The sequence below is a fragment of the Myotis lucifugus genome, unplaced genomic scaffold (assembly GCF_000147115.1).
Source record: "Myotis lucifugus unplaced genomic scaffold, Myoluc2.0 scaffold_4, whole genome shotgun sequence".
Taxonomy (NCBI): Eukaryota; Metazoa; Chordata; class Mammalia; order Chiroptera; family Vespertilionidae; genus Myotis; species Myotis lucifugus.
The window spans coordinates 6,178,372-6,201,539 of NW_005871052.1; the positions used below are offsets into that span (position 1 = coordinate 6,178,372).

Below are 23,168 nucleotides of genomic sequence, written 5' to 3' on the forward strand. Positions count from 1 at the left end.
TGCAGTGGAGCCCCTGAGAGTCAGAGCCATGACGGAGCAGACCTACTGGTGGGCCTATTCCCTAGTGGATTCCAGTCAAGTGTCTACATTTCTTATTTCCATTCTCCTGATAGTCTACGGTAGTTTCAGGTCCCTTAATATGGACTTTGAAAATCAAGAGAAAGAGAAAGACAGTAACATTCCTTTGGTGTCTTTCGGTGGCAACAGCAGCAATAATAGTATCCAAACTATTGACTCTACCCAGGCCCTGTTCCTTCCAATTGAAGTATCTGTCTCTCTCCTAGCTATGTTCTTCTTCTTTACTCAGTTTAAGTAGTTTTTACAATATGTACAGTAGTTCTTGCAATGATAGCTTTTGTTTTTCTTCTTCTCCCGATGTGCCAGTATTTAACAAGACCCTGTTCACCTCAGAACAAGATTTCCTTTAGTTGCTGTGGACATTTCACTGCTGCTGAGCTACTATCATTCTCTCTGTCTGTCATGCTTTGTCCTCATCTGGGTTCTCACTGGGTTTCTCATGGACGCCCTGGCCATGGGTCTCTCTGTCGCCTATGATCGCCTTCGTCCGCCTGCCCAGCCTCAAGGTCTCCTACCTGCTTCCCTCAGGGCTCCTAATTGATGGGTGTCTTTGGGGTGTTTTCCTCTGCCTACATCTTCAATAGCAACGTCATGGTGAAGGCGTCCACCTAGCCGGCTGACAATCCCAATTGCTTTCCCGGAAGCTGCACTTGGGGCCCATGTTGGGATCGATGTTCCTCACCTGTCCCTGCCTGGGAAACTGGTTTTCCCGAGCTCCACTGGCAGTCACTTCTCTATGTTGGGCATTGGAAACATTGTGATGCCTGGACTCTTGTTGTGCTTTGTCCTTCGTTATGACAACTACAAAAAACAAGCCAACAGTGACTCCTGCGGCGCCTCTGGACCCACCAACATCTCTGGATGCATGCAGAAGGTCTCCTACTTTCACTGCACCCTCATCGGATACTTTGTAGGTCTGCTCACTGCTACTGTGGCATCTCGCATTCGCCAAGCAGCGCAGCCTGCCCTCCTCTCTATTTGGTGCCATTTACTTATTGCCACTCCTCACGATGGCCTACTTAAAGGGTGACCTGCGGCGGATGTGGTCTGAGCCATTCCACTCCAAGTCCAGCAGCTCCTGATTCCTGGAATTATGTTGGATCGCAGAGTGACCAGATGGCCATTCTAGTCTTTTCTGTGGACACATTTCCTCTGGGAGTTGACCTGTTACTCAGAGATGTGCCTGTTTAAGGAACTGACGTGGGACTGAATTTTGCGTGTGCAGGGAGCTTGTTTGCAGGAGCGAGGTGCTGGGGCCCTGCGTGGATCCTCTCTTCCCGCCAAGGTAGAGATGGAGTCCCCTCTAAAATGACAGGCCCTCCCCAGCGCTCCTTCCTCCCCTGTTTTTATGGACCTGCAGTAGACTGTTACCGTGGGAGATGGAGGTGTGACTGTTTAAAACTGACAACAGCATGGAGTCATTCTGTACCTTTTGAACACTAAACGGATGAAAAACATTAGCAAAATGACGTTTCTTTGGTGAACCGGCTAGAACTTTGAGATCAGTTTCCAATGGGGGACTCAGTTTCAGAGAACTGAGACAGAAGCTCTTCTGTCCTTATATTCTTCTTTCCTTTTTTGGATTTATTAAATATTCTCTGTGGTGTGAAATGACTTATTAAGTCCACAGACATTGAAAAAAAATCAGCAAAGAGACAGCAATCCTAAATGACTCACTAGATCAGATGGGACTAATTGACATCTTCAGGACATTTCACCCCAAAGCTACAGAATATACATTTTTCTTAAGGGCACATGGGACTTTTTCAAAGATAGACCACATATTAGAACACAAGCAAAGTCTCTTAAAATTCAGGAAGATAGAAATAATATCAAGCATTTTCTCAGATCACAGTGGCATAGAATTAGAAATCAACTATAATAAAAACAATGGGGGAAAAAGCAAGCACTTGGAGGCTAAATAGCATGCAATTAAACAATAATTGGGTTACCAAAGAGATCAAAGAAGAAATAAAAAGCATCTTGGAAACAAATGACAATGAAAACAAAACAATACAAAATCTATGGGACACAGTGAGAGCAGTCTTGAGAGGGAAGTTCATAGCTCTACAGGACTAACTAAAAAAACAAAAAAACAAACTGGTAATAAATTATCTAACCCTACAATGGAAAGAATTAGAAACAGCAACAAAAAAAGCCCAGCATAAGGTGAAGGAAGAAAATAATAAAGATCAGAGTGGAAATAAATGACATAGAAACAAAACAAAACGGAGGAGAAAATGGCGGAGGCTTAGACGGACGTGTTGGTGCTTTGTCCCGGACCAGATATACTGATGAACCTCTAGCCAGGTTCACGAAGAAACAGAGAGAGAGGACCCAAATAAACAAAATCAGAAATGAAAGAGGTGAAGTAAATACGGACTTCACAGACATACAAAGGATTGCAAAAAAATACTAGAAATAGCTCTACTCCAACAAACTGGACAACCTAGATAAAATGGACTTATTCCTAGAAAAATACAATCTTCCAAAACTTAATCAGGAAGAATAAAAAGCTGAATAGGCTGATAATTACCAATGAAATTGCAGCAGTAATAAAAAAAAAACTTCCAGCAAACAAAAGCCCTGGACCAGACAGCTTCACAGGGGAGTTTTACCAAACATTCAAAGAAAAAATTAAACCTATCCTCCTCAGACTATTCCAAAAAATTCAAGAGGAAGGAAGACTTCCAAACTCTTTCTATAAAGCCAGGATTATCCTAATCCCAAAATCAGAAAAGACACTGCAAAGAAAGAGAATTATAGGCAGATATCCATGATGAACATAGATACTAAAATCGTCAACAAAATTCTAGCAAATTGGATCCAACATTACCTTAGAAATATCATACACCATGACCAAGTGGGATTTATTCCAGGGATGCAAGGCTGGAACAATATCTGCAAATCAATAAACATGATACATCACATAAACAAACTGAGAGACAAAAGTAGCATAATCAAATAAATTGGTGAAAAAAAAGCATTTGACAAAATTCAAGCCCCTTGCTTGATAAAAACTCTCAACAAAGGGGGAATAGAGGTATCATACCTCAACATAATAAGAACCTTATATTACTAACCTATAGCCAACATCATACTCAATGGGCAAAAACTAAAACCATTTCCCCTAAGAACAGGAACAGGACAGGGATGCTCACTTTCACCACGCTTGTTTGACATAGTACTGGCAGTGCTAGCCATAACAATCAAACAAGAAGAAGAAATAAAAGGTATCCAAATTGGAAAAGAAGTAAAACTGTCATTATTCACAGATGACATGATCTTGTACATAGAAAACCCTAAAGACTCCATCAGAAAACTAGACTTAATTAATAAATTCAGCAATGTAGGAGGATACAAATTAACAGCCATAAAACTATGACTTTTTTATACAACAACTAGAGGCCCTGAGCGTGAAATTGTGTGAGACCCCAGACCCACTGTGCCTGCAGGACCCCAGACCCACTGTATGCGAGTACCTCACTGCCACGAGCCATTGTGCCATGGGAGCCACAAGCTCCACCTCGCCACACAAACCACAAGCCCCACCCCGCCCCGAGAGCCACAAGCCCCACCTCACTGCAAGAGCCCCGCTGCACACCACAAGCAGCTCACCGCCTGGGGGGAGGGACCGAGAGTGCTCCATGCACCACCTGGTGACCGATCCTTTGGTCGTTCCTGCATTACGGCATTACAGCCACCAGCCTTTTATAATATAGACTAGAAGGCCCGTGCACAAAAATTTGTGCACTGGCAGGGAAGGGGGTCCCTCAGCCCAACCTGTGCCCTCTCACGGATCACGCTGCCACTCGCGCAGCCCGCCCTGCCCAAGACACTGCAGGCCCAGATCCCGCGCTGGGGTGGACAGCAGCTCAGATCATGCTGCCGCTCGCCCCCAGCCACCTCGGCCAAGACACGGCAGCCCCGGATCCCTCACTGGGGGCGGACAGCAGCTCAGACATGCTGCCACTGCTCCCCCGGCCCACCCCACCCACCCTGCCCAAGACACAGCAGAGCAGGATCTCGCCTTGGGCTCCCGCGAGGAGGGCCGGTTGGGGGCGTGACTGCTGGCGGACCGCTGTGGTCGCCCCCACCAGCCCCAATTCTCCCGGCGGGAGAGCTGGTTGGGGGCGTGAGTGCTGGTGGACCGCTGTGGTCTCCCCACCAGCCCTGATCTCTGCGGGAGGGCCAGTTGGGGGCTTGGCTGGTGGCGGATCGCTGCAGTCATGCCCGCCAGCCTGGGTCAGGTCGCACATGGGTCGCCACCATCCAGGTCACATATAGCAGGCCAGGATGGCGGCAGGGCAGCAGGATGGCGCTGTCCCATCCTGCCTGCAGTATGCAAATTTGCCGCCATCTTTGTTGGCAGTTAACCGCCATCTTAGTTGGCAGTTAATTTGCATATCACCCTGATTAGCCAATGGGAAGGGTAGCGAAGTTACGGTTAATTACCATGTTTGTCTATTATTAGATAGGATAATGAACTCACAGAAAGAGAAACCAAAAAAAAGAATCCCATTTACCATTGCATCAAAAAACATTAATATACCTAAGAATAAACTTAACTAAGAAGGTAAAAGACCTATACTCAAAAAACTACAGGACATTGAAAAAAGAGATAGAGGAAGACATAAAAAAAATGGAAGAACATACCGTGTTCATGAATAAGGTAGAATCAACATCATTAAAATGATCATACTAACCAAAGCAATCTATAGATTCAATGCAATCCCCATTAAAATAGCAAAGGCATATTTCACAGACCTAGAACAAACTCTCCAAAAGTTAAATGCAATAAATAAAGACCCCAAATAGCCCCAGCAATCCTGGGAAAGAAGAACAAAGTAGGTGGGATCTCAATACCAGATATCAAGCTATATTACAAAGCCACTGTTCTCAAAACTGCATGGTAATGGCACAAGAATAGACATATAGACCAATGGAACAGAACAGAGAACCCAGAAATCAACCCAAGCCATTATGCTCAATTAATATTTGACAAAGGAAGCAGGAGCATACAATGGAGCCAAGACAGTCTCTTCAATAAATGGTGTTGGGAAAATTGGACAGATACATGCAAAAAAAAAATTGAAACTAAACCACCAACTTACACCATACACAAAAACAAACTCAAAATGGATAAAGGAGGAGACACAGCTGGTGAGACAATTCACAACTGGGAAGGGTAGATGACGCCTGGAGAACAGTAAAAATCAGGGATCTGGGCTGGAGAGAGTTGTGATACCTCAGAGCTCAGAGGGTCAAAAGTAAGCCATATGGCTGCTGCGTCCCTTGGGGACAGGCGTAACATCTGACTGTGGAAAGGCAGTCCACAGGGCTGCTGGCGGCAGGGGATTTTAGACTAAGCCCACAACCTTGAGAGGCTGATCCTGGAGGGGGAAACCTGAACAACTGCCCAAGCCATGTGGTGCTGGGGGGAGAGAAACTTGCAGTGGTGCAGCTCTTTCTCTCTTTTTGGTCTTTGCTTTTATTCACTAAACCCAGTTCATAGGACCTTTTAAATACAAACACTTACATGTGGCTGAGGTGCAGGTGGAAGTGCAGACTTGTGGAGTCTGGGGAGAGGCTGGGGAGATGAGCAGGTGTGGTAGAGATGGCCAGGAGTCTGGCACTGAGACATACATGACATGCCGGACCTAAGCAGCCATTTTCTCCTGAAGAGATAGCCCCTCCCTGTAGTCTCCAGGCAACCAATACAGCCACACCCATACTACACCCTGAGTGTTACAAGGGATACAAAAAAAATCTGAATAGTCCCTGAGAGCCCTCAGGGACTGGCCTGAAGAGAGGCCGTTCAGTCCAATAAAGCTATATGGCAACCTCCCCAACTATAGCCCTGTCAGAATCAGCTGCTTGAGAGATTAAGATTGACAGTGGACAGACAGGCTAAGTGGAAAGATTGGTCCCACCAGCTGGCAGTCAAAGCTGTGGAGATAGACACAAACAGAGGAGCAGTGGACCACTTGGAACTTTAACAATATAAAAGGAAACTGAGAATTGGCAGACAGTACAGAAGAGTGGGATCTTAAACCAGCCCCCATGGGGTATTAAAACTCAGTGGAAATGGAAGATACTTCACTTTTTCATTTTTATTTTATTTTATTATTAATTTGTTATCTTTTTCTGTTTTTTTCTTTTACTTTTTCATTTTTTTTATTTTTTATTTCTTTTCACACTATTTTTCATCATTTTATTTTTATATTATTTTTTTAATTTTATCCTATTTTTAATTATTTTTTTCTTCTTTCACTTTCTCTTTCTTCTTATCCACTCATCCTCTTTCTACTTCCTCTATACTGAACTGAGGTCCTCCTCATAGTCATCCAATTCCTTAACCTTACTTTCTGTTTTTAAGCTCAGCCTCTACAGATTCTACCCCCACCCTCTTTTCTGGGTGTTTGGGGTCTGCATTTTTTGGTTTATCTGTTTGTTCTGTGGTGTTTTTTCCCCATATATATTTTTTTCCTTTTTCTTTTCTCTCTTACCATTTTTTCTCTCCTTGATATCATTTGTGCTCTCTTTCCTCTCCCCTAATTCTCTTTTCTCTGGTGGTCATGTATATTGGGTATATCAGTGTCATGAGAACATTCGTATTTTGTTCCCTTTGTGTCATGTCTTGTCGAGTTGCATTTTGTCCTGTTTGGTCAATGTGGTAGAGAGCAAGCTACATAACCAGACACCAGGAGAGGAGACTCCACCACAAATGGGTCAATGACACTCCAGGCCCACCTACAGAGGCAGGAAGATGGCAGCAGTGAAGGAGAGAGCTTGAGTGAGTGAGGGAGCAAAAGGGGAGTGTGTGGATGTGTGGGGTGTGTGTGTGTGTGTACATGAATGAGGGACAGTTAGATCCCACAGGACCATCAGGGGCAGGCAGACCGGGCTAGCCTAGCCAGGCAGCCTCTGCTACCAAGGCAAACAGTTCCAGGGTGACTGGCTCTACCACATAGGCCACACCTTCTTGAAGGGGAGAGCTGCTGTGACTGGGAGCCCAGCCTCACCTCCATCCAGGGTGCCCTCAGACAATACCCGGAACTCTATAGCCACCCCTGCTAGGCACCTGCTGCCTCAGCTGCAGCCCCACAGTCACCGAGACTCCAGCCACCCCAGCCACGGGCTCCTGTGAGTTCTGAAGCACACTCCCCTCTGGCTGGCCTAACACTTTAGCCCAGGCTGCTGCAACCACGTGACCAGCAGACGCGCGAGCAGCCTGCCCTGGTTCGAAGAGCAGCAGCTGTGCGAGCAGTCCACCCCCATCAAGGAGCAGCAGCCCTGCAAGCAGCCCGCCCCATCTGAGGAACAGCAGATGCAGGAGCAGCCCATCCTCATCCGAGGAGCAGCAGCCACACAAGCAGGCGCCCCCGTCTGAGGAGCAGCAGCCTCACAAGAAGCCTGCCCCCATATGAGGAGCAGCAGCCCCACACAGCCCACCCCCATCCAAGAAGCAGCAGCAGAGTGAGTAGTCTAACCCTGTCCAAGGAGCAGCAGCCACGCACAACTCGCCCCCATCCAAAAAGCAGCAGCTGCATGAGTAGCCCGCCCCCTACAAGGAACAGAAGCCCCACCAGCAACCCTCCCTTGTCCCAGGAACACTGGCCACACAAGCAGCCTGCCCCCATCCGAGGATCAGCAGCTGCGTGCAGCCCTCCCCCGCCCAAGTAGCATCAGCCACACAAGCTGCCTTCCCCTGTCCGAGGAGCAGCAGCTGCACACAGCCTGCCCCCATCCAAGGAGCAGCAACCTCAAGCGCAATCCGCCCCTATCTGAGAAGCAGTGGCCGCACAAGCAGCCTACTCCTGCCAGCCAGAGGAGCCACCATTGCTGTGAGCAGCAGCATGAGAAGCACCCACCAGAGGACCCACACCAACTGGGAACAGCCGCTATCATGACTACCCGAGGAGCAGCCACCACCCAAGGAGCCACTGCTGCCTGAGGAGGAGCCCCCACAGAGGCATGCATTATGCCAGAAAAAGAATTCAGAATAAGGGTCATACAATTCATAAACCAGATGTTTGAAAAAAAATCAACAACTGATGTAAGAATCAAGAAAAAATTAAGAGTGATATAGCTGCAATAAAAAACCCTATGGAAAGTTTCAACAGTAGATTAGGAGAAGCGGAGGACCAAATTAGCAAATTAGAAGACAGGGAAGCAAAACACACCCAAACTAAACTGCAATTGGAGAGAAAAAAATTAAAAGATAGGAGGAGAGCCTAAGGCAGCTTTGGGACAACATGAAACGAAGAACATACAAATAATAGGGGTGCCAGAATGACAGGAAAAGGAACAAGGGTTAGAAAACCTATTTGAAGAAATGTCAGAAAACTTCCCTGGTGTGGGGAAGAAAAAGTCATACAAGCACAGAGAGTCCCAAACAAGATGAACCTGAAAAGACCCACAGCAAGACACATCTTAATTACGATGGCAAACATTCAGGAAAAATAGAGAATCTTAAAGGCTGCAAGAGACAGAAAGTTATATACAAGGAATCTCCCACTAGATTATCAAATGATTTCTACACAGAAACACATCAGACCAGAAAGGATTGGAGGGAAGTTTACAAGGTGATGCAAAGAAAGGGACTAAATCCAAGAATACTCTATCCAGCATGGCTATTATACAAAATTGAAGGGGAAATAAGGAGCTTCACAGACAAAAGAAGTCTAAGAGAATATATCACCCCCAAGCCAGCAATGAAAGAAATGCTAAAGAGGCTGCTGTAAAAAGAAGATAAAAAGGAAAGAAGGAACACAGGCACAAAAAAATAAAAATGGCTACACACAAGTACCTATCAATAATAACTTTAAACATAAACAGACTAAATGCTCTAATCAAAAGACATCAAATGGCTGAATGGATAAGAAAACATGACCCATATATATGCAATCTACAAGAGACCTACTCAGAACAAGGACTCACACATATTGAAAGTGAAGGGATGGAAAAACATCTTCCAGGCAATTGGAAATGAAAAAAAAGCTGGGGTATCAATACTTATACCTGACAAAATAGACTTCAAAGTGAAGGCCATAACAGGAGATAAGGAAGGCCACTTAATAATACTAAACGGATGGATACAACAAGAGGATATAACCCTGGTGAACATATATGCACAGAATGCAGGTGCACCCAAATACATAAAAAAAACTCCTGGAAGATAGCAAGGGACCAAATGCACAGTCTATTTAAAAATTGATAAATTAGACTTCCTCAAAAAAATTTTAAATGAAATTTAATAAACAACATAAGAAAAATGAAAACATGAGCTATAGAACCAAGAGATAAAATTTGCAAATCTGTTAAAAGATTTATATCCAGAATACATAAAGAACTCTTAAAATTATACAATAAAAAAAACAAATTATCCAATTCAATAATGAATTAAGGGATGAAGAAGATATACTTCACCAAAGAGGATATATGGATAGCAAATGCCTATGCCTTCCAAACTAAAGAGCACCAGGTATGCACCTGTAGTTGAACAAGCTGTGTTCATAGTAAGAGAATATTAGCCCTAGCTGGTTTGGCTCAATGGATAGATCGTCGGTCTGCGGACTGAAGGGTCCTGGGTTCGATTCCAGTCAGGGGCACATGCCCCAGTTGTGGGCTTGATCCCCAGTGGGGGGCATGCAAGGGGCAACCAATCAGTGATTCTCTCTCATCATTGATGTTTCTATATATATCTTCTCCCTTCCTCTCTCTGAAATCAACAAAAATATTTTTTTAGAAAAAGAAAATATTAGAGGATCTAAGTAGGAAGATGTTTAGATTGAGTGCTGTCAGAAAGTAGGGGCAACTCTGTGATTGGGTATCACAATAAATCTCATCTACAGGGAAGGCAGATTTACAACAAAGATAAAGCTGTAATTGGTAAAGAAGTAGTAGTTACTTATGGTACTTGAGTAAAAGGGATATTTGGTATTTTATGGGTCACAGTGACCTTGTTTTTGTCTGTGCTTAGACAAAGTTATGAATTGGCTTTGCTTTGTCTCACTTTGTCATGGTCCCAGAGTGACTGTCAGATATTGGTGTTCCTTGAGGTTATGTCAACAGGAGAATAAAATCACCTAGCTATGAGCACCATGCAAGCTTCTAACAATACTGAGGCCTAACTGTATTAAAACAGTTACTGGATGTCAGAGAATTGCTGTTATTGTTGTTGCTGTTGGTTCCTTTTGTCCAAGGACAGATGACATCAGACCACAGAACTTTACGGTAATCCATGATAACTGGATTTTCACCACGATTTTGCTGATCAAGATCAGAAGAGTATCAATTAAACATAGTCTATAGTTGAAAAAGAGTTAATTGTTTCTTCTCCTTTTGTTGTAGGTGAGTTATTGAACCATCTGACATGATAATGGTTGTGCAGCAGCATTTAAGACTCTGGATAGAATACACCAGACAAAGTCTAATAGGCAATTATTAGAAACAAAATGACTATTGGTCCTTGAAACCAATCTCAAAGCCATGAACCAAAATTCTAAAACCCAGGCAATTAAATCATGTCCCAGAATTCAGCTGGGTCTGTTTTAGACCTAGCTTCTTTTGTTTCTTTTATGCTAGTGACAGACAGTTTTACCCGTCCTGTAGTAATTATATAGATATAACAAGAACTTTTTACTATAGTTCAAATTTTCCATTAGCTAGCCAAGAAGAAACCAAGGGCTATATGACTGTCGATGACAAACCTAGATGATGAATTATACTAGTTTTTTAAATTATTATTACTGTAAGTCAGGATGGTAGTTGTAAATATCTGAAAATCTCTATTACTCCAAATACTCAGAATACGTTAGTGTGCAGTAGTCAGATAAGCCTGACAGCTACATAAGAAGTAGTATCTTAGTGAAGCACAGATTACATAGGGAGTATAAGTGAGTCAATTTTTTTTGTCCAAGTAGGGTTTCTTTGTGGGGGGATGAGTTATATATAAAGTTATTTTAAAATAGCAATGAGGATTTCTATAGGTATTGATATACTAGTAGGTGTCCTAAAGGCTGCAGGCAGTTCAGAGAAGTATTATGGGAAACAAAACAGAAAGAATAAAAATATCCTACTGTATCATGGGGCCAAAAGAAACCTTTCATTGTGATTTTCTTATTAAATATGTACAATAGGTTATAGCTGTTTATCTTATTGTACTTACATTCTACTTTTTTAAAGTCTTACATTTATGTATATTAATGTACCACATGAGCTATAAAATTTAAATATCTGAGAGTTAAAATAAATTGCTATGACACAGAACAGAAATATGGAAAAATATTTTCTTACACATATTTAATTAGTACTAAAATTAAATATTAAATATATTAAAATTAAATATAAACTAATTGCCACTGTTAAGTAGTCCTAAATAATAGCATGTATGTAACATAAAACTCAATAAAACCGAAAAATAATTTTAAATGAATATCTATTTTTATATTAAAACAATAACATACTTGTTTACAATTATTTATTATATATTATGGGTCTTTCATCTAGTACAGCTGTATCCTGGGTTACTCTCTAGAGCAGTTGTTCTCAACCTTGGCTGCACATTAGATCACCTGGGACTCTTTTTAAAATCCTGATTTCTGGACCTCCTCCTCCGGAAATTCTGTTCCTTTGTTACTAATGTGTGGCCCACCCATAACAAAGAAACAGAATTTCCGGAGGATGAGGCCCAGAAATCAGGATTTTAAAAAGATTCCCAGGTGATTCTAATGTGCAGCCAAGGTTGAGAACCACTGCTCTAGAGGTTGGTCATCCCAATGGTTTAGTACCATTTGGGTGGGAGAACACGATATAAAGATAATATTTGTAATTTATGTAGACAAGAAGCTGGTAAATAATAAGGACACATATGTAATACCTTAATCAATAAAAAAAGAAAAAAAGAAGCTGGTAAACAGTGGTGCCTTTTATGAAAAGAGAAATGAGTAGCTAGAACAAGCCAGATAGGTTTTCTTTTTCTTGTCTTTTAATATGTATTTTTTAAATTGTGTAGCCTGTACATATACTACCTATTCAAAAGGGAGAAAAGTATTACTCTTACATAGAGGTTGCCTGCGGTGAGTTGGGAAAGGTGCTAGCAGAGCATAGGTATCAAGGTTCCTACTGGAAACAATGTGCTAAGAATATAAGGTTCTTGGGGAACCTATGCAAAGTTCAAGATGGATGCCTGGGGATGACCAATTCAGACAAGTCCGATGAAGTAAACTCCTGCTTAAAACTGAAGGGCCCATTAATCCCCCAAAATCAGTATGAATTTTTGTGTGAGGAAAGCCATTGGAGGGTTTTAAGGAAAGGAACAGAATTATTCGATTTATGACTAAGATCCCTCTGGCTGTGTGGAGAATGGGGGGCGGGGGGCACGATTTTGGGGACATATTTCTGTAGTCTTGGTGAGGAGGCTGTTGGCTCAGACTATTAGCAAGGTAAGGCTGGATGGAGACACTGATAGACTTTTCGAGGTCACCTTGACAGGACTTGCTACTAGATTGAGTGTGAATTGTGAGGGAAAGATCATAGTATGGCTGACTGCTGGGTCAAAGTGCCTTTTCCTGGGATGGAGAACTCCAGGGCATTAGTGGATTGTGGAGGAGTAAGAAAGAGTTCTCTTTGGAACACTTTAAACCAGAGACGGTTAAGCCATGCACATTTTTCTTAAATCATTCAGACTGTTCCAGACGGTTTAAGCCATGCACATTTTTCTTAAATCATTCAGACTGTTCCGTGGAGAGTGGGGTGGGGAGGGCATCCGAGAGGCAAGCAAGGGCCCTGGGTGGGCTTCAGCAGACACAGAAAGAAAAGTATTCAGGGCCAAGGATCAAGGCTGAAGGGGCTCCAATGAGGAATCCTGCAGGCAGTCAAGGGATTTAGCTTCTCATCAGTATAAAATGGACAATCTTGACGGGGCCCAGAGCTGACCAAGAGCCTGTTGTATGGAGAACAAGGTATAGAACAGAATTGCTAGATTTAGCACATAAAAACACAGAATGCCTTGTTAAATTTGAATTGCTAGGTTCCCTGGAGACCACATGAGGCCGAAAGGGGTAAAGAATTATGAATTTATTGGGTCATCTGGATACCAGATGGGCTGAGCCCCAAAATGGTGCCAGCCCCCAAAGACGGGGAGTCAGGTTTTTAAAGGACTCTAGGTGGGCTTTTTCTGGCCAGAGAATACTCTGTGCAGGTCTGGATTCTGGGAAACTCCTGAGGGGAGAGATAATGGTCTTAGCAAGTGGAATGTGGTCTCAGCAAGTGGAATGTTCATTGTGAAGTGGACCAAAGGTCAGCTCCCAGGGGAGGGGTATTGATTCAATTCTTTGATCAGACCTAACATGAATGTCACATCAGTAACACGTAATTTTGTAGAAGTATAGTCTGGGTGATATTTGAGATATACTTATGCTAAAAATGTAGTTGTTGATCTGCTATTCAAATTTAACCCGTGTTCTGCTTTTGACCTGACAACTCTATCACAGGGCCAGTGGAGGCAGGGCCCCTGCGGGGATTCCAGGGAAACTGAAGGGGCCAAACTGGCAGCAGGGGAGGTGTGAGGAGAGGCCCCAGAAAAGACAAGAGCGGCCTTTTGGGTGCACTTCTGCGGAGAACAACACTGGAAAGAGGAGCTTCTCAGCTCTTCCAAGTGTTGGCCGGGGGGTTCCCGAGGAAGTTTTGCCCGCACCTTCCGAGCCAATAGGCTCCCCATCCTCCTCCTCGGGGATGGGGAGCTGCTGGGAGGAGGCGGCCTGCAGGGCGTCGCGGTAACCCCGCCTTCCGCACCCCCCGCGGGTGGAGCCTGAGCGAGGAGCTCCCAAGCAGCCTTCTCTCCCCGGATGACGAACGGCGGGAAAACATGGAGTCGGGCAAGATGGCGCCTGGCAAGAACGCTCCGAGAGACGCCTTGGTGAGTGCGAGAGATGAGAGGCGGGGCGCAAAGCTCGGCACAGCCAGGAACCTGGGAGGCAGGCGCAGGCGTAGGCCTGAGAATGGTCTTGCGTGCTGGCTTCAGCCCAACTTGGGCGGCCCGGAAGGAATGGGATGGGGGTTCTGGCTCCGGGGCGTCCTCCCGCCATCCGGGGGCCCCGCCGGAGCGCGCAGGCCAGCAGCCGGGCTTTGTCTCCGGGACCTCGGTCCTCGCCACCTCTTCGTCTCAGCTGCAAGTGTAATGTGCTCGTACTCTGGCGTCCAGAGTTCTGGTGTTAGCTAGCCTCCCCCATCGCCACATCCGAAAATGACAACCAGCTGTAGCCACCCCTGCCTCCGCTGGGAAAACCAAACCCGGCCTTCTTCTCTCTTTGCACCCCACCTCCCCGCCCAAATGAAAGTTTTCTGCAAAGAGGGTGCTACAGCATTTGGTGTGTTCCTGACACTCACTTGTGAAGAAAAGGAGGAGTACAAGTTTGGAGCCCAGAGAACAGGGACCTTGTATCATAAGTACAGATATTACCTTGGGTCCAGTCTTGATTTCTAATACCTAGATTATGCATCCGGTGTTTCTTATTTGAATCCACAGGTGATGGCACAGATCCTGAAGGATATGGGAATTACGGAGTACGAACCAAGAGTTATAAACCAAATGTTGGAATTTGCTTTCCGTAAGTTAATAAAACACCAAAAATTTGCATACTTTGTGAATTTGAAAAGATTGTTTTATTTTAAGAACATTTTCAACTAAATTACTTTTAACAGTTAACATCATAGAATTCAGCTTAAAGCAGTAAAGAGAGCTCAAGATAAGGGGAAATGGTATTGATACTGAGATATATTTTTAATTGATCATAGAGATAGAACAATTAGATATTAAAAACAAAATGCATAAACTAATTCAGAAATCAATGGAATCTTCGATTAAGAAAAGTGGCCATAAATATTAAGCTAGTCTCATGTTTAAGAAAATAATGTTTTGTTCTTAAAGGATATGTAACTACAATTCTGGACGATGCAAAAATTTATTCGAGCCATGCTAAGAAACCTAATGTTGATGCAGATGATGTGAGACTGGCAATCCAGTGTCGTGCTGATCAATCTTTTACCTCTCCTCCCCCAAGAGATGTGAGCAAACGTTTATTTAAAGTTAATTCGACTTACAATTTTTTCGTTGTAGTTATAATAAGGTTTTTTGGTTTTGTTTTTGTTTTTTTAGTTTTTACTGGATATCGCAAGGCAGAAAAATCAAACCCCTTTACCTCTGATTAAGCCATATGCAGGACCCAGACTGCCACCTGACAGATACTGCTTAATATCTCCAAACTATAGGCTGAAGTCCTTAATGAAAAAGGTAAAAACTTTTGGTCAATTTAGCTTTTTAAAAAGTTGAGATATATTAGGGGAATTTGTAAAAAGCAAGTAGTTAGTACAGTAGATTAAAAGCTAAGATAATTTAATTTACTAGGATTGTTTTTTAATTTGCCGCTTTGAAAATACCATGTCTACAGTTACCTGCTATGTTAAAAAAACAAAATATAACATCTAAGATTTTTAGAGCTAAAAGGAGCTTCAGTGTTCATCTAACCCAACACTCATATTTCACATCAGGAAAGTGATCCTAAACTTACCTATGTAGTTAGTAGCAAAGCTAGGACTGATATTCAGGTCTCATAATTCCCAATCGTTCCACTTTACCATAGTTTTTTAGTGAAGCCTGATAATACACCATCAGGAATTGAACTTGCTTTCTGAAATATGACCTAAGGCTCTCCCACCACTGAAAAAGTTCTCCTCACATTGGGCTGCTTTTGATGTCTGAAATTCCACTATACTAGTAAGAGTTTATTTTGGGAGGCTTAGATGTTGACTAGTTAAGATAAGATTAAAAATTATAAGGAAGTTAGCTGTTATCCCCAAATAAGACTCTACCTTAAACCAAATACGATATAATTATATATTTACTTATATACATACTCATATCCATTTATGAAAACCCTAGTTTTAATGTTAAATTTAGAACACTAATAGAACAAAAACAAGACATTCTTGCCATGGATTATCCATTAATAATTCACATCAACAATCCTAATTTCATTCCTGGTAAGTTTAAGTGTCAAATGTGAACAACATTAAAACTAATTTGTTAAACCCTTAGGGACCTAACCCAGGAAGACTACTTCCACGGTTAAGTGTTGGTGCTGTTAATAGCAGACCTACCACTCCTACTATAGGTAAGTGAGAAGGGAAATGCCTTTTCTAGGTGGTAAAGAAGTGCCTCAGCACTTGATTTTGAGCTATAATCCAAATCAAAAGGTGAGTCAGAAATTCCCATATGTGTGTTACCATCATTACATTTACTCATCCTCTAGTAAAGCTATAGACATATATTTTATCAGATTTCAAAATGAGAAAGCCATAAAGAATATCTGATCCCAAATGAGTATAAATGTGGACATTACCCAACCTTGTGGTTAGTATAAACTATAATACCAATAGTTTAAGCTGTGTTCTTTCTGCCTCCTATACAAATGAAGTTGCCAAATACACTCATGGCAGTAGCCAATTTATTATCAGAAATTAAAGAAATTTCTGAATAAATTGACAACAGAATGCAGTCAAAAGAAAGTTTTAAAATGTACAAAAAGTTTAAGGATATCAAAGGGAAAAAATTCTGTTTTAATACTAACCACTTCAAAAGTAGCACTGATTGTCCTATACCAGGGGTGGGGAATGTCCAGCCCATGGGCCGTATAAGGCCCAAGAAATCATTTGGTGTGGCCCTGCCAAGGCATTAGGAGTGAGTTAATTAAATGTCTGTCCAAATACAGCAGGCTGATTTGTTTGTTTGTTTGTTTGTTAATCCTTGCCCAAGGATATTTTTTCATTGATTTTTAGAAAGAGTGGAAGGGGACAGAGAGAGGAAAAAACATGGATGTGAGAGACACACATCGACTGGTTGCCTCCTGCAGGATGGTGAGGTATATGCACTTGACCAGAAATTAACCTGGGACCCTTTAGTCCATGGACTGATGCTCTATCCACTGAGCCAAACCGGTTAGGGCAACAGGCTGATTTTTAAGTTGATAATTTTGTATGGCCCAAGATCTCTTTCTACTTAAAAAAAATCTGAATATAAAAAAGAAATATATTTTTTGCCAACCTGAGGACCCCAAAGGGTATATTTGATAGGCTTTTTAAAATATATATTTATTTTATTGATTTTTTACACAGAGGAAAGGAGAGGGATAGAGAGTTAGAAACATCAATGAGAGAGAAACATCTATCAGCTGCTTCCTGCACACCCCCTATTGGGGATATGCCCGCAACCAAGGTACATGCCCTTGATCGGAATCGAACCTGGGACCCTTCAGTCCGCAGGCCGACACTCTATCCACTGAGCCAAACCGGTTAGGGCTGATAAGCTTTTTGTTAGATGTGTGTGATTTAACTTCATGGGCATAATAGACATCTTCTAGTTCTCAGCAAGTGACAAAAATTAAAAGTGCCATGTAGGGTAATTAATAGAAAACGTGGGTCATTATTCGGCTAGCTTATTTAAACACTCAATTTTATGACTTCCTGTCACTAAAATTCCATGCCAGTCGCTGTTTGAAGAGCTTTATGTGGATTATTTTGTTTTAATTCTCACAGAATCCTATTAAATAGGTACTGTTGTCCCCATTTGATGGATGAGAAAAGAAAGGTACAAAAAGATTAAATAACTTGCCCAAGCATACTCAGCTAATAGGTGATAAAAGCCTGGATTCAAACACAAGCAGGTAGGCTCCAGAACCTACATTTTTTACCACTGCACTATCCTGAAGTTTTAGCATCTACTAGTAAACTATTGAGCTTGTAAACACTTTTGAAGTTACTTCACTCTAATTTCTAATGATTTTTTTCTCACCTTTTATTACTTCCCTATGCTTTGAAAGTAGTTTCTGGTAAGGTAAGGAGGGCAGAATATGAACCTTTATAAGTCATCTAACTAACATAGTCTGTTAATTACAACTACAGCAACCCCACAAACAGTGTCTGTTACAAATAAAGTTGCACCTCCAGTATCAGTGACAAGCCAAAGATTTACGGTACAGATTCCACCTTCTCAGTCCACACCTGTCAAACCAGGTAACGTCATGGGTGGGGAAGGGGGGTGGTGGTGTAAGTGGTTCTTTTAAAATATTTTTTTCTGAATTTAAAATTTCTGAATAATTTGTGACTATAGAACAGTTTGTGTTCCTATAGCAAGAGTTAAATTGTTTAAATAACATAAGAAGGTGGCAGTAATGCTGCAAATCTTCAGAGGGGGTCTATGAGCCCACTAAAATTACAATATATGAAATTTTAAGTATATATAACATTTTGGGGTTAGGAAGAGTATTCACTGTGACCATCAGATTCTCAAAAAACAATGCGAACTAAAATAAGTTAGGGCCCACAAATCTAAGGCAGCTTCAGGAGAAAGCACTTGGGGTTCAAGCTCAAGAAAATTATACAACTGAATGTACATCAAAAGAAAAGTGTACCTTTACTCACTTCATGGAAGGAGACATATAAAATTGGAATAATATAAGTAGAATTCTGTTATAGTTTGTTAATGCACATGTTTAGATTCACATCTTAAACTTAACCACACACAATAAACTATGTATATAAAATATTAGCCTATGAGGGAAGCAAGATTCTTACGTTGAACATATAGAGTGTGTACCATGATGAATCCAGTGCACTGCTTCCCATGACTAAGTACTAAGTAAAGTTTTAGGTAGTTAAAAGTTCAAAAAAAAACTAACATAAAACCTTTAACTTTATACTAGATACTAATTTAAGTATTTAAAATTTAATTCAGCCTGGCCGGTATGGCTCAGTGGTTGAGCATTGCACATGCCCAGGTTGTGGGCTCGATCCTCAGTAGGGGGCGTACAGAAGGCAGCCAATCAATGATTCTCATCATTAATGTTTCTCTCTCTCTCCCTTCCTCTCTGAAATTAATAAAAATATATTTAAAATAAATCAAATTTAATTCAACTTTTAATGCAGCATAATTATAATTACCTGAGTTTCTTCTATGATGTAGTTGCACTTAATCCTATGGAAATTATTAGAATTACACTCAACTCTGTTGAATACTTTTTACCATTTGTTTCTGATCCTGGGTAATTCATAGTTTGGGGATGTTTTCTCCTCTGTTTACAGTTCCTGCAACAACTGCAGTTCAGAATGTTCTGATTAATCCTTCAATGATTGGACCAAAAAATATTCTTATTACCGCCAACATGGTTTCATCACAGAACACGGCCAATGAATCAAACCCATTGAAGAGAAAACATGAAGATGATGATGACAGTGATACTCTGTAAGGAAATAATCTAGATGCATTTCAGATGCATAGTTGGTTTTGAGCCCAATATACTGAACTAGAACATTCTAGATCTTCTCAAGTTTTATCTTGGAAAACAAAGACAGCTGCAATATTTTTCATATTTATGTGAACTGTTAGATTTAAGTAAGGCTGCCAATGTTTTTTCATTAGGCTTCAAGTAGAAAAAGTTAAGCAATTATTTAATAGTTTCATTAATGTTGAGTCCTACAATTCTGTTTTGGGAAGCAGTTTTCTGCCATGTATCACTGACAATAGCACTTAAGTTTCAGTTTCTGCGGCCTGATCAGTGTGAACTAATCTTTACATCATAATTTCTAATCTACATTCAAGTACTACTTTCTTTTGTAAGTTAAAAAAGTCACTTTTATTGTCACCAACTTTTATAAAGAATTCTCTCAACTTAGTAAATACTTTGGAGAGGATGTATTTAAGATTCTAAATCCAGTTTTGAATGTATTTGTTTCTTGGTTTTCCTTAACCTCCTACCTCCTCAACCCCATTTCTAGATCCCATTTGTTTTTCTGCACCATCTTCTCCCCATAGGCTTAAGTTTCTCCCTATTGCTCTTAAATTTAAAAGGCCAAAACTGGAATTTTAAAAATATCATTCCTAATAATACACCTTAGTATCATTTTCATATATTTAAAACCTGTTTTATATGCCTGCTGTTCTACAGTTCACTTTAACCTGGATGTTTCCACTTGCTTTTCTCTCTATACCAGAGCAATCTGTTATCCCTTGCATTTTATGCCCATTGAGCTTTACTCTCTTTTTGATAAGTAGTTTACATTCAGTTTCAGTCTTATATTCCAAGTTGATAACTCCACCATATTTCACATTTCTAAATTTAACATAGAAGATGCTATAGCTTAAAATCTGCGTTGATAAGTATATTTACACTGGACCTAGGCAAAACCACTGAAGAGCAAGTATTTTACCACATGCATACATGCTTTGATCACTACTGCTTGAACCTTCCTCCTATTGGTATAATTCAGATCATTTTTCTAGTTTGTTGCTGAGGATGTCACACTTAAGATGGTATCACACTTGAAAGTTTTCTAATGGTTTTCCTTCCTGTAGAAGGCCAATAACAAATTAGTGTGATGTGAACTGCACTTAGATACACTCTGCTTAGATTTTCCCAGTAATGTTACTAAACACCTTTCCCTTTTTATACACATCTAAATACCTTATTGGGTAAGATTGCTAAGTTTTCAAAAATATAAACAGGTTTGTACAGTTTCTGTTTAAGTAAGTTTGACATATTCAACATATGATTACTTTTACAGAATTTCCTGTAATGAATTTTCATATTTGAGGATTTTCAAAATTTAAAACACAAAGTTTTATCTTAGGATGCCACTTGATAAAGAATTACTCCAGTAACAGGGAAGAAATGTCTTATTTTGAGTGTTTTTGGATGTTAGGAAAAGGTGGTATCAAACTTATAAAAACAGATCTGATGAACATCATAGGAGAGAAATGTTCACTATATATAGCATAGAAAATCATTACTTGAATGTTCTCAGGGAGGCAGCATGTCAAAAGGCCTAAGTTGTAGTACTGGCTCCATCCTTTACCAACTGTGTGACCTTACTTTACCTTTGAGCCATGTTCTCTTCACTACTAACAAGAAAATAACACCGACCCTGCCTACCTCACAGGGATGTTGTGAGGGTTAATTGATATATGTGAAAGTTCTTTCAAAATTGTAAAATGTTATATAACTAATGAATTGTTAATGTATTTGTTCCAAGATTATTAATAAAAAAATGTATCATTTATCTTTCTTTTTTGATTTAAGAGCATCATCCTATACACCAAAAGATTGCAGGTTTTGATTCCAGGTCAGGGCACATACCCGGGTTGCAGGTTCTATCCCTGGTCGGGGCAAGTCAGGGGACAACCAGTTGATGTTTCTCTCTCACATCAACGTTTCTCTTTCTCTCTAAAATGGATAAATGCATACCCTTGGGTGAGGATTTTTTAAAAAAGACTCAAGGAAGATGAACAAGGCCCAGTAATTCTGAGGCTCAAAAAGCAATTAAGATTTAATGGATGAGTTCATTCTAAATCAGGGAACTGTTTGCTTTTATTTAGAATCAGCATATGACTCTAGTGAAGCAAAATAAAAATGAAAGAATAGAGGTTTAAATCTGTTAAAAAACATTACATGCTCTGTCTTTGGTGGGAATTCATACATGTAATTGAATGTTCATTCACTTACTAGGTCAGCCAGTGGGTGGATTGCTCTTTGAGGTGACGACCACTTTATCTTGCAGATCATCCTTCCCTAACTACCTCCACCAAATCTAGCTTCAAGAATAACTTAAGGCAGCTCTTGTCCTCCAGCTTCTAGGTGGATTTTTTAAGAGGTACTGATGGTAATTGGGGTGAGGACATTGATGTCCCAAGTTCATTCTTTCACAAATAGGAAACAAGTGTCTTTTATCGGAGTATGAATATTGGAATACAGCCAGCATGTGGGAGAATGGAAGATAAAACGCACACTGTGGTCTAAGAAGTCCAGAGTGCAGGGAAGTAAGTACTCAAAAGGTAAGGAAGAAAACACTAATCAGAAGAGTAAGTACAAAGTCATGTGTATAATATGCCACCATATATATTTTAATAGATTTATATGTATATGCACACATAGATATGCTTTTTATATGCATTAAATAGCTCCACATTGAAGGAAACCAGTCTTAGAGTGGTTATTTCTAAGGAGGGAAACTGGCAGCTAGGGAACTTGGGTAGAAAGGAGTCTCATTCTGTACCTCTTTTTATGTCCTATAGGGAAGGTTTGGTCATAAAAAAGGAAAAGAAGGGGAGCAGAAAACACTGAGCCAAAGGGATTGAATTAGTTTTTGACGTGAAGAGTATAATCTCATCTGTATACAGGCATGCATATATTGTCTAGGCTTTGAAAGTGAATATGCTACACTTGAGCCTAAACACTTGCCATGATTTATCAGTAATACCTAATTCTATATTAAATCAGGAAGCACATCCTTGCACTATTCCAGTTTATATGCTCATAAATTGTCCTCAAGGAGTTGTAAACTCCTTCAGGACAAATGTTATCTTACATTCCCTCCATTATGTCCTAAGCATAAAGCAGGTACTCAAATATTTGCATTTCCTCATTCACTCTGGGTTAATGACCCAAATAAATGGGGGGAAATCCTGGAAGCAGAGTTTATTAGAAAGTACTTAAAAGGTACAGTCAGGTTGATGGATGGATAAATTGGCAGTTATAGAGTCTAAGTGCTAGGTTTATGGGTTTTTACAATTTTTTCAATTCCTATGTACATTTGAAATAATAAAATATTAGGGGAAAAGCAATCAGAGTGGGGGGAGGGGCGCAGAGTCATCAGTATGCTAAAATTCTGGCCCAGCTGTGACACTAATTTGCTGGATTTATGGATAGCATGTCTGGGTCTCATCTTCAAAAAGATTAGGCTAGAATTTCTGCTTTTCAATCCAAGGTACAGCATACCATTAGAGTTATGCAGAAACATGGTGCATTTTAAAATTAATTACAACTATAGGGACAATATTAATTAAAATACAAATGTATTTTTAAGAAAAAAATTGAGCCATAAAATTTTTATTTTGTTTAAAAAAAATCACCAAAATTTTCTTTTGCTGTTTTCTCCAAAAGTTAAACAAAAAAGTGCTAGTCTAGGAGCATTATTTCAGGGAGGCACAATAAGAAGCACCAGCCATTAGACAAATCTGGACCTGACTACCTGCT

The 23,168-nt window shown here is 40.8% G+C and overlaps 1 protein-coding gene and 1 pseudogene across 2 annotated transcripts; both read left to right on the plus strand.

Annotated features, from left to right (window-relative positions):
- The first annotated feature begins 23 nt into the window (after nucleotides 1–23).
- Nucleotides 24–1,190, plus strand: LOC102423234 (annotated as a pseudogene).
- Nucleotides 1,191–13,898: 12,708 nt separating this feature from the next.
- Nucleotides 13,899–21,195, plus strand: TAF9B (TATA-box binding protein associated factor 9b). 2 transcript variants are annotated; one of them, XM_006082824.3, is made up of 7 exons: nucleotides 13,899–14,002; nucleotides 14,612–14,693; nucleotides 15,014–15,150; nucleotides 15,242–15,376; nucleotides 16,181–16,256; nucleotides 18,043–18,153; nucleotides 19,222–21,195. In XM_006082824.3, exons 1-7 carry the CDS (start codon nucleotides 13,952–13,954, stop codon nucleotides 19,383–19,385), a joined length of 756 nt encoding a protein of 251 aa, XP_006082886.1. In that variant the 5' UTR covers nucleotides 13,899–13,951; the 3' UTR covers nucleotides 19,386–21,195. The 2 variants fall into 2 exon arrangements, with proteins under 2 accessions (XP_006082886.1, XP_006082888.1); XM_006082826.3 differs by lacking the exon at nucleotides 18,043–18,153.
- Nucleotides 21,196–23,168: the final 1,973 nt, after the last annotated feature.

What these genes read in the sequence shown, in the direction of transcription:
- TAF9B (XM_006082824.3), top strand. Translation starts at nt 13,952, where the DNA reads ATGGAGTCGGGCAAGATGGCGCCTGGCAAGAACGCTCCGAGAGACGCC. An exon ending in ACGCTCCGAGAGACGCCTTG is followed by an intron (nt 14,003 to 14,611) that starts GTGAGTGCGAGA and finishes TTGAATCCACAG; the next exon opens with GTGATGGCACAGATCCTGAA. An exon ending in GTCCACACCTGTCAAACCAG is followed by an intron (nt 18,154 to 19,221) that starts GTAACGTCATGG and finishes CTCTGTTTACAG; the next exon opens with TTCCTGCAACAACTGCAGTT.